Raw genomic sequence first — 12,509 nt, forward strand, 5'->3', positions numbered from 1 at the left:
GACTTAAGAATCATTTGATTGTCAGCATAGATTGAGTGACAGTCACAGAACGGTTACAATTCATGAGACACTTCATCCTATCATGCAGATTAGATTCCCTACAGTGTGGAAACACACCATTTAACCCAACAAGTCCACACCGACCCTCCAAAGAGTAACTCACCCAGACCCATTTTCCTCTGACTAATGCACCTAACACTATGGGAAATTTAGCATGGCCAACTTACCTTACCTGCACATCTTTGGACTATGGGAGGAAAACCACACAAACACGGGGAGAATGTGCAAACTCCACACAGAGAGTCACCCGAGGCTGGAATCAGACTGGGTCCCTGGCACTGTCAGGCAGTAGTGCTAACCACTGAGACCCCATAAAGTAAGTTAATGTCACTGGCCCGTCCAGGGATCGAACCCACAACCTTGGCATTATCCGCACCACATGCTAACCAAGTGAGCTAATTAGCTATGCCAGCAAGGGACTGAGCATTTTGACAGTGCCAAACATTTTTTCCCAATGAAGATTGCTTCTATTTAAATGATCATTTGTTATCCTCTTGAATACCTCAATTAAACGTACCTCCATCTCCATTGACTCCATCTATACTTCCCACAGCCTCAATAACAGAAACCAACATAATCAAAGATCCCTCCCACCCCAGTTATACTCTCTTCCACCCTTTTCCCATTGGGCAGAAGAAGTAAAAGTTTGAATACACGTACAAACAGATTCAAGAACAGCATCTTCCTCATTGTTATCAGAGTTTTGAATGGACCTCTCAACAATAATTCTAATCTTTCTGTTTATACCTTCTCTACCACTGTAATATTGTATTCTGCACCCTGTTCTGCTACCCTAATGCACATTTTACCGTATGATCTGCCTGTATAACATGCAAAACAACACTTTCACTGTAACATGTGACAACAGTAAATCAAACTCAAACTCTACCTCCAATACACTTCCAGGCAGCCCATGCCCTTTGTACCAAAATATATCACAGCACATTTCTACATACTGAACTTCATCTGCCATCTATCTGCCCACTCCACTAACTTGTCAACGGCTTTTACATCCTCACTGTTTAGAATGCTCACAAGTTTTATATTGTCTGCAAACTTTGAAACTGACCTCTGCACGGCTATGATTAAAATCAAATATGTTAGGAAAAGCAAGAGCCACAATACTTATCCTTGGGGAGTTGCATTACAAAATGTCCTCCAGCCCAAAAAATACCCATGAGACATTACTCTCTTATTCTATAGTCACTTTGATATCAATGTTGCTAATGTTTCTTTTATTCCACTGGCTCTAACTTTTTTCACAATCCTATTAAGTGGTGGTCTGCCAAATGCCTTTATGAAGTTCCACATACACCACATGAACAACATCGCCCCTATTAACCTTCTCTGCAAGAAACTCCACAAGTTAGTTTGACACGATGCTCCCTTTTACAAATCCATGCTGGCTTTCCTGAATTGACCCACACATTTTTTCCATGTGACTGGTAAGCCTATCCTCCCCCCCCCCCTCATGAAGTTAAACTGACTGATCTGTGATTGCTGGGCTTATCTTTACAAGCTTTCTTGAGTGATTTTACTAGGGGTTAAAGTGAAAGCATTTATTCATTGAAGTTTTTGCTTGATGGAATGTGTGTCCTCCAACACAGGCCAGCATTGATGGGGGCTGTCAAAAGCCACCTGCACACATGAGGTTTAGTGATGCCAATATCCAGTGGCAGCAACCTCAGGCATGCCACTAAATCACCAATATTTTACCTTCATTATCATCAGTGCTTTGTAACCTTGCACAGCCCTTCTCTTCTCCTTTCACGCCCATGCTCCTCCTTTGTATTTATTCTCAACCTCTTGTCAGTGATGTAGTTCCAGTTCTGATGAAACAACTCAATTCCTGCTCGGAGCTGCTCTGCATTTCTGCAGAGTTGGGGGCGATGCTTGAGTTTGTTGTCGCCCCATGTATGGGCAGTGTCATCTTTATGGCAGGCACCTGATGCTCAGTCCCTCGGCTGTGACATAGTGCTGCAGCACTCTGTTGCTGTGCATGTGGATCCACACTTGTAATGGCATTACAGTACACATTAGCACAGCTTTTAATTAGTGCATTGTTCAGTGTTAATCAGCGAGTTATGTGTATTAAAGTCCATCAACAATCAATTGTCATAGGCTCCATAAACTTATGTTGAATACACCACTCCTGGTGTGATAATGTGTTAGGTTGGTTGATTAATTGATTGGACGAACTGTTTTCACACACAAGTCAATAATCTGAGAGGTTGTGGAGCAGACTAGAGTTCCTCAAAATATTCAAAAGATAGTCTAGAACCTAACTTTTTCTTATTTTGAAGGTGTTGCATTCCAGATGCGATTCAGTGGTCAAACTACTGGATTTAAAACAAAACACACTTTGTTCATCCGTTATAGTTAAAATGCAACAAAAGAAATGTAGAATTGGAATAACTTAACTCTACTGGAAAACTTGACAGAATAACAGATACAGTAATCATTACTAATTAACTGTTCCAATATAGTAACATCCTCTCAACATGCCCTTGGCAAAAGGCAAATTCAAAACACATATAGTCTCACATGCAACTCCTGTAGCAGGCAGAGAACTCCTAGGTTTTGGCTGTAACAGAGAGAGGGGAAAATACCTCTCACTTTTTCCAGACTCCAACAGTAACTGTTCAAAGCTAAAGATCTTGGTTCTGTGGGATCTTGACCCCACCCATTCTGGCTGTTTCTATTGTTCCAACTTTTAAAAAAGAACCCAAGGTCTCACAAGCTGTTAACTTTCTTACATTCAGCTCAGCATCTCTCGTTCAATGTGTCTCTAAAATAAACCAGAACAAAATACACAGTATTTCCAATTAAAGCCACAGTATTGTCACAGAAGGCACAGATTAGAATATGAGTGAACGGCATAAGGTCCTTTAAATATAACTATAGACAGATGGTCTAAGATAAGACATCTTACTCTGAGCCCTGCAGACTCAGTCTCCAGTTCCATCTGATCAGATGTCACTATAACCATTACACTTCACAACCACCTGATGAAGGAGCAGCATTCCAAAAGCTTTCAATTAAACCTGTTGAACTATAACCTGGTGTTGTGTAATTTTTAACTTTGCACACCCCAGTCTAACACAGGCTCCTCTACATCGTGACTGTAACCTACCTCCTTCTGCAAATGCTCTATAACACTACCCAGTGCGAAGGCATAATTAACTTATGATGTTATGAAATGCTTTGGATCTCTAGAGGTCATGGAAAGCTTCATATAAGTGTAAGACTTTGATTCTTTCCATCGGAATGAGTGTCTTTCCTTTTTATGCACATCCACAGAGCAGCAGGAGACAGCAAAGGTAATGGTACCAACTGGATTTCCAAGCATGGCCAGTAGCACACCATGAACCAAATGCTATCTTAGGCAGCAAGTAGCAATGCAAAGCAGGTACAGCACAAGCTGGATTCAAGTCTGTGCCCCAATCATATTGAAGTGTAAAATCACTCATATGTCAGATACAGAAATGGATTTCTAAAGCCTTTTGCTCCCTGTGCCCATGGACCTTCGTAACATTGTTAAAGAATTTTTTTTGTCTGCTGTCAATCATTCATTAATAATTGACTTGGTGATTGGGACACATAATTGACTGATCACACGCAAAAACATTTCGAACACTTTGGACGAATTGTTGTTCGAAATGGAAGTGGGCTCTGAGCTGTCCGTGGTGCGGAGCAGAAAGGTGGTATTGGATTCAGGGATCTGCCCAGCTCACATCTTCATAGAAGGGGGTAAGATTGTGGACATTGTGCCTGAGGGAGTCACAGCGCCACAGACAACAAATCAACAGGTAAGCCTTGCTGATATTGTGCACTTTAGATATTAACAAAACAGGAATAGGACACTGTATCATAAGAACATAAGAACTAGGAGCAGGAGGAGGCCGTCCGGCCCTTCGAGCCTGCCCTGCCATTCAATAAGATCATGGCTGATCTTTTCAAGGACTCAGCTCCACTTACCCACCCTCTCACCGTAACCCTTAATTCCTTTACTGTTGAAAAAAAAAATATCTTAGCTTTAAAAACGTTTACTGAAGTAGTGTCAACTACTTCACTGGGCAGGGGATTCCACAGATTCACAACCCTCTGGGTGAAGAAGTTCCTTCTCAATTCAGTCCTAAATAAGCTCCCCCTAATTTTGAGGCTATTGCCTCTCAGCTAGTTTCACCTGCCAGGGAAACCTCCTCTCTAATCTATCATATCTATTCCCTTCATAATTTTATAAGACTCCCCCCTCATTCTTCTAAATTCCAATGAATATAATCCCAATTTACTCAGTCTCTCCTCATAGGCCAACCCCCTCAACTCTGGAATCAACCTAGTGAACCTCCTCTTGTGCCAGTACATCCTTTCTCAAGTAAGGAGACCAAAACTACATGCAGTACTCCAGGTGTGGCCTCACCAGCACCCTATACAGCTGCAACATAACCTCCCCGTTTTTAAGCTCAATCCCTTTAGCAATGAAGGACAAAATTCCATTTGCCTTCCTAATTACCTGTTGTACCTGCAGACCAACCTTCTGTGATTCATGCACAAGGACACCCAGGTCCCTCTGCGGAGCAGCATGCTGCAACTTTTACCATTCAAGTAATAGTCCTTTTTACTATTGCTCCTACCAAAATAGTCAACTTCACAGTTATTAATCTTGTATTCCATCTGCCAGACAATTGCCTACTCACTTAAAAAACTATATTCCTCTGCAAAGTTTCACAGTCCTCTGCACACTTTGCTCTGCCACTCACCTTAGTCATGATTTGGAGGTGCCAGTGTTTGGACTGGGGTAGACAATGTTAAAAATCACACAACACCAGGTTATAGTCCAATAGATATATTTGGAAGTATTAGCTTCCACAACATTGCTCCTTCATCAGGTAGCTGTGGAGCAAGATAATAGGACACATAATTTATAGCAATTCTGTGTCTTATGATCTTGCTCCGCAGTGACCTGATGAAGGAGCAGCGTCCGAAAGCTAGTCCTTCCAAATAAAGCTTTTGGACTATAATCTGGTGTTGTGTGATTTTTAACACATCTTAGTGTCATGTGCAAACTTTGACTCACTACACATGGTCTCTAACTCCAAATCATCTATATAATTTATGAATAATTGTGGTCCCAATACTGATCCCTGAGGTATACCACTAGTTACTGATTGCCAACCAGAATAGCACTCATTTATCGTCACTCTTTGCTTCCTGTTAACCAATCCTCGATCTATGCTAATACTTTACCCATAATGCCATGCATCTTTATCTTATGGAGCAGCCTCTTGTGCGGCATCTTATCGAGGGCCTTTTGGAAATCTAGATATCCACTGAGTCCATTGTCCACCTTGCTCATAATGTCTTCATAGAATTCCAAAAGACTGGTTAAGCAGGACCTGCCCTTCACGAACCGGTAATGCATCAGCCCAATGGGACAATTTCTATCTAGATGCCTTGCTATTTCTTCCTTGATAATAGACTCAAGCATCTTCCCCACTGCAAAGGTTAAGTAACCGGTCTATAATTCCCCATCTTTTGTCTACCTCCCTTTTTAAACAGTGCTGTCACAATTGTTGTTTTCCAATCTGCTGGAACTGCCCCAGAGAATTTTGGAAAATTACCCAAAGTGCATTTGTTATTTCACGTGCCATCTCTTTTAGTACCCTGGGATGCAATCCATCAGCGTCAGAAGACTTGTCTATCCTTAGCTCCATTAGCTTGCCCAACACTACCTCTTTTGTGATAATGATTGTTTCCAGGTCCTCACCTACCTTCATCTCTTTGTCAATTTCTGGCATGTTATTAGTGTCCTCCACTGTGAAGACCAATGCAAAATTCCTATTCAATGCCTCGGCCATTTCCTCATATCCCATGATTAAATCCCCTTTCTCATCCTTTAAAGAACCAACATTTACTTTAGCCACTCTTTTTCATTTTATATATTTATAGGAACTTTTGCTATCGGTCTTTATATTTTGTGTTAGTTTTTCTCATGTTCTATCTTACTTTTCTTTATAGTTCTTTTTGTAGCTTTCTGTTGGCCTTTAGAGCTTTCCCAATCTTTTAGTTTCCCATTGATCTTGGCCACTTTGTAGGCCTTCTCTTTCAAGTTGATAGCCTCCCTTATTTCCTTAGGCACCCATGGCAGATTACCCCTTTTCTTACCACCCTTCCTTTTCACTGGAATATACTTTTGCTGAGCATTTTGAAAAATCACTTTGAAAGTCCTCCACTGCTTATCAACTGTCCCACCATGAAGTCTTTGTTTCCAGTCTACTTTAGCCAAGTCCTCCCTCATCCTATTGTAGTCTCCTTTGTTTAAGCACAGGACCCTAGTATTGGATGTTATCTTCACACTCTTCATCTGTATTCTAAATTCAACCATACCGTGATCACTCCTTCCAAGAGGATCCCTATCGGCAGCTTGGAAATCTTCACATTTCCACCCAGTATTCTCCACACTCACAACTGCATGATGCCTCTTGATCAGGCGCTGGCTTTTTGTTCAGACTCCCACTTGGTTCACAAATGTCTTGCAGGCCATTAGCAAGGTTCCTTGTTCACGCCTTATACTGTAGCACCAGTTTAAATATGGGCTGCCTTCAAGGTGAGTGGGTTCTGTGAAAGAAGAGAAAGCCCTGACCACTCAGCCTTGAATGGTTAAGTGGGAAGCCTGGGTCATATTAAGGAGAGATTAACAGGCATTTTTAGGCTGCTGGGTTTTAGCAAGTGGGAAGCTACATGGACCAGTGTTGTGCCTTGCCTATTCGGAATCTATGATAGAACTTAAGGATAGCAAGGTCATTTGAGACAGCCGGGGCAGCTGCCTGTTTGTGATTTGCTCAGGGGCCCAGGAATGGGCTCTCACTCAGCATTACAAACCATGGCCTAGGGTAACACTAGTACATTTTCATTAGTGAGTTTGGAAACAGCTAGAACCTGAGGCAGCTGAAAATGTGTTGCTGGAAAAGCGCAGCAGGTCAGGCAGCATCCAGGGAACAGGAGAATCGACGTTTCGAGCATAAACCCTTCTTCAGGAATCCAGGCTTATGCCCGAAACGTCAATTCTCCTGCTCCCTGGATGCTGCCTGACCTGCTGCACTTTTCCAGCAATACATTTTCAGCTCTGATCTCCAGCATCTGCAGACCTCACTTTCTCCTCCTAGAACCTGAGGGACAATGGTGTGTGTTTTCTTGAAATACATATGAGGAAAATTACCTCATGTGTTCTTTTCTCCAGTCACTGGCTCATTTAAGTTGAAAATGGGAGCTTCTGAGCAACTGAAGAAGAAAAACAAGACCAAAGTAAGACAAACAAGGAGCAGAAGATCTGCTCTTGGACAGATCATTACTGCAGTTAATCACCTTGATGAAGGGACCAAGGAATGTAACAGAGTTATTAATGGCACAGAAGGAAAACATACTGCCCATTGAATCTATGTTGACTCTCTGTAGGCCAATCCAATCAATGCCAATCTCTATCCATGTACACCTCATTTGTTTTTTTATCTTCCAACTTGTAAGCAACATCCCAGGTCATTGGCACTTGCCGCAAATGGGTTAATGAGCAAATGTGATTGAGCTGATGTAAATGGACTTCTACAAGACTTTGATACCACATAATAAATTTGGTAGCAAATTTGGAGCTCGTGGAATAAAAGGGGCATTAGCAGTCAGATAATTAGCTGGGTGACAGGAAATGGAGACCAGTGGTTTGAACTCAAAGGAAAGTATACCATGATGTTCCCCAAGAGTTTGCTTTTCTCGATTTCTATCTTAATGATCTAAACTTGGGTGGATCCTGCACAATTGCAAAAAGTGCAGTTGGCACAAAACCTGGAAGGATTGCAAATTGTGAAGAGGAAACTGATAAACTCTTAAAACTGGATGGGAGTGGCTGGTGGCACACAGAAGTGTGAAGTGATACATTTTGGTTAGAAGAGGTAGGAGAGGCAATATAAACTAAAGGATACAGTTCCAAAGGGGAGGCAGGTGCAGAGTGACTTGGAGCTTTATGAGGACAAACCAATGAAGGTAGCAAGTCAGGCTCAGGAAATGGTTAATAAAGCATAAGGGGTTCCAGGGTTTACCAAGAGTGACATCCATGACTAAAGGAAGGCAGTTATGGCCTAATGATATTATGCCAATGACATTATTGTATTATTGCTAGACAATTAATCCAGAGACTTCGATAATGTCTGGGGAACCAGATTCAAATCCCTTTATGGCAGATGGTGGCAAGTTGAACTCAATAAACATCTGGAACCAAGAGCCTGATCATGACCATGAAACCATTGTTGATTGTCGGAAAAATCCCATTTGGGCTCACTGAGGCACTGCCATTCTTACCTGGTCTGGCCTACATGTGACTCAAGACACATAGCAATGTAGGTGGCTCTTGACTACATTCTGGGTACTAAATACTGGCCTCACCAGTGACACCTTCATCCCATGAATTAATTTTAAAAAAGGTTATGGAGAACCTTCATAATGCTCTGGTTCAGACTCATCTAGGGTAATGTGTCAAGTTCTGGTCTCCATGCTTTAGGGAGAATATGAAGATGTGGAAGAGGGTGAAGAAGAGATTAATGTAAACGATTCCAGGGCGAGGCACTTCAGTAACATGGACATAGTTGAGAAGCTGAAGTTATTGTCCTCAGAGAAGAGCAGGTTAGGAGATGTTCCAGATCAGAGGGGGATTTGGATAGATATGGAGAAAATGCTGCTGATGGCAAAAGGCTGAAGATCCAGAGGACACAGATATAAGGTGATTGGCAAAAGAACCAAAGCTAACATGAGGAAAACACAGCCTGGAGTTGGGGTCTGGAATGCATCTCCTGGGGCCATGATGACAGAAAATACAATTGTAGCTTTCAAAAGGGTACCAGTTAATTATCTGAAGAGAAAACCAAAGATGTCCAAAGATGTGCAGGTAAGGTGAATTGGCCATGCTAAATTGCCCGTAGTGTTAGGTAAGGGGTAAATGTAAGGGTATGGGTGGGTTGCGCTTCGGCGGGTCGGTGTGGACTTGTTGGGCCGAAGGGCCTATTTCCACACTGTAATGTAATCTAATCTGATCTAAAACATTGCATAGCTAGTGAGTAAAGAGAAAATTATTGGAACCAACAGTGTTGTTCTTGCAATGAACCAGCATAGGTATGACAGTTTAATTGGCTTCATTCTGTGTAACAACCATTTTATGGTACTTTTATATTCAGGTTGTCCTGTGTTGTGGTTTTACTAGGTTGACACCTCACCTCTCAGTATGCCTGGTACTGCTATTGGTGTGCCCTGTGCTCTTTATTGATCCATTGGCTTGATGGTAATGATAGAATGGGTGATATACCAGGCCAAGAGATTGCAGACTGTTGTTGAATGCAATTCTGCTGCTGCACATGGCCGACAATGTCTCTTCCATGTCCAGCTTTGAGATGCTAGATCTGTTCAAAATATCAACTAGGAGAAAGTGAGCACTGCAGATGCTGGAAATCAAAGTCAAAGAGTGTGATGCTGGAAAAGCACAGCCCATCAGGCAGCATTCGAGCAGCAGGAGAGTTGACATTTCAGGCATAAATCCTTCATTAGGAATAAGGCTTGTGGGCCAAGGGCGCAGAGAGATAAATGGGAGGAGGGTGGGGCTGGGGCCAGGGGGAAGTTGGCTGGGAAAGCGATAGGTAGATGAAGCCCTAGCCCACAAGCCTCATTCCTGATGAAGACCTTATGCCTGAAATGTCGATTCTCCTGTTCCTCAGATGTTGCCTGACCTGCTGTGCTTTTTTAGCACCACACTGTTCAAAATACCATTTAGCGTGGTGACAGTCCTTCACAACGTGAGGAAGCTATCCTTAGTAGGAAGGCAGGTACAAACAATGACTGTTTGTGGTCACCATTATTAATATTTTCATAGACAGATGCACATGTGACAAGCAGATTGGTGAGGATGAGGTCAAGTATGTTTTTACCTCATATCAGCACCCTCACCACCTGCCACAGACACAGCCTAGCAACTACTTCCTTTATGAATTAGGAAGCTTGATCAGCTGTTGTGCTACTAAGCTACTTTGGGTGGTGGACATTGAAGTGTGCCACCTAGAGTATAGTTTGTGCCCTTGTCAGTCTTTGTGATTCTTCCAACTAGTATTCAACATGGAGGCTTACAGATTCATCAACTGAGGGGTGGTGAGGAAGAAGATGATAATCAACAAGAGGTTTTCTTGTCTGTGCTTGGCCTGATGCCATGAGACATCATGGTGAGAAGTCCCAGGATAATTTACTTTTGACATAAAAGTACCACCATGTCACCATGCCTGCCACCACCAGTTTCTGAGGTATTGTGTAATCTGTAAGGTATGGCAGACTTGAAAACTCTGCGTGGCAGCTCTCCCATGTTTTGGCACAGGCTCCCAGTTGTGAGTAAGGTAGACTTTGCAGTAAGGTAGGACTGAAAAGGGTGATTTGCCACTGTCATTTCTGATGCTTGGGTCAATGCTAATGAGTCCCTCTGGATTCATTCCTTTTCATAAACCATAGCAGTATGATACAACTGAGTGGCTCACAAACCCAAATGGTTATTTATGACAATGATCATAATTTGACCACCATTCAATTCAACATTTTCTAATTGAATTCAAATTTCACCACCTTTCATTAGCTTGGGTCTCTGGATTCCTAGTCCAGTAACATTGCCAATGGCTGGTGATTTGTTGTTTCTAGAGTTTTGTTATAGATGTCTGATATTTGCCTGCTGTGATCATAGTAATTCACCCGTGGTAAGTACCTTGGAATGTCCTGATACTGCCAAAGGCGTTATACAAACACAAATTTGTTCTTCTTCATTTGAATTAACCTACCAAGTCTGGAAGATAATTAGCCTGTGGAAACTAATTTCTATAATTAGTGGTTTCCACTAGCAAATCTCTTTTATTAAGCTTTTGTTAGCTGCTTGTAGTTGCTTACAGAGTCTTCATTAACAACACAGTCCAAACCTGAAGCCTCCGTTCTTAGAATTACAAAAGCAGCATATGCATGGTCCAAGATCGCCTCCAAGTCACATTCTGTCCTCACTTGTTGAAAAGTGTGGTGCTGGAAAAGCACAGCAGATCAGGCAGCAACTGAGGAGCAGGAGAGTTGATGTTTCAGGCATAAGCCCCTCACTTGGCCATACGTTACTGGTCCTTCATCATAACTGGGTCAAAATCATGAAACAAGGGCAAGTATGTACCAAACAGAGTGCAGCAGATCAAGGAAAAGCCTCATCAACACTTTCTCAAAAAATTCCAATTAATTCCAAGCAAGCAATTATTGTGCAGAGGAACAGCGTCCATTGAAAGCCTTCAGTCAATCCTCTTTTGTTTGAAGAGAAAAGAAGTGGTTCTCTGATGTGATGATTCACCTGGATGTTACTTAGAGCCTCATGGTAAGTGCTCAGCAAATCTTTTCTCTTCTGCCTTAATGAAGGCAGTGCATCTCTGGAACATGCTGTTTCGTTCTGAAGGATTCCCTCTTGTTGTGTGCAATTATCATAATGACAGATGAGAACCCAATGTACTATGGGCAACTTCCAGTTTTAATTACAAAACATGTTGTTTTAAAGGGGGATTGCTGCAGACAAAAAAGGACAGTGGATGTAAGTTCAATGCTGTCTGGCAAATACCTGTATAAGACCCATGGGATGGGTGTGGAAAGCCTCAAGGAAACTTCAAACAGACAAAAATACTTAACAGGAAAAGATAACAAGGGGGATGGCTATCTTCTGCCTTTCAGTAAAAGTCCACTTCTTTGCAGACTTTTTTTGTATTTTGTCCTTCCAAGAATATACAACAAAAGGCATTAAAAACCAACTGCAACACTGCTGTATGCGAGCTATTGAGAGGGGTGCTGCAGGAAGAAGGTGTGTCAGTGAACTAAGACATTCAAGTGTACCAGCCTGGATTCACACACGAGTGTGATGAGAAGGTCACAGACAAAGAACCACCCACTAGATACCACGGTGTTGCAAGTAAAAGGATTCTCTCACTCTGAGCGTGACCAGAGAGCCACCATTAAAAGGTAAAAGGATTTCAACTGGCAAGCAAAAGGCAAGAATTCCAAATCAACTGCTTAACTAGCAACTTTCTACTGTCTGCTCTTCACAAATGATCCCGAGAAACTGATCGATAAATCTTTTAACTTTAATCTTCTTTAGCATTAAATTCTTATTTGTAATCTGTGTGTATGCATATATTGTTACTAATCCACTTCCGCCTACTTGATTTTAACTTTACTGCGAATCCTCTTCCAAGGATGCCTACCTTGAAGAAGTTCTCCTCCTCTCTCTACAAGGATCTCAGTGAGACTCTCTCTCACTGCAACCCCCACAGTTGTCTCCTCTGCCCTGAAACTCTTCAGCCTCATTCCTGATGAAGGGCCTTTTGCCCAAAACATTGATTCTCCTGCTCATTGGATGCTGC

General features: G+C 42.2%; 1 protein-coding gene across 1 annotated transcript in view; it reads left to right on the plus strand.

Moving 5' to 3' along the window:
• The first annotated feature begins 3,708 nt into the window (after nt 1–3,708).
• The window catches only part of LOC122555741 (allantoinase, mitochondrial), a 31,842-nt gene continuing 23,041 nt past the window's right edge, over nt 3,709–12,509 (plus strand). The window contains exon 1 of the mRNA XM_043701808.2: nt 3,709–3,869. Within this exon, the coding sequence (XP_043557743.2) occupies nt 3,720–3,869 (150 nt within the window). The 5' untranslated portion in view covers nt 3,709–3,719. The remainder of the gene's footprint in view (nt 3,870–12,509) is intronic.

This window comes from Chiloscyllium plagiosum, unplaced genomic scaffold (assembly GCF_037043375.1).
Source record: "Chiloscyllium plagiosum isolate Xiang-an unplaced genomic scaffold, Cpla_swu_hap1 HiC_scaffold_13, whole genome shotgun sequence".
Classification (NCBI taxonomy): Eukaryota; Metazoa; Chordata; class Chondrichthyes; order Orectolobiformes; family Hemiscylliidae; genus Chiloscyllium; species Chiloscyllium plagiosum.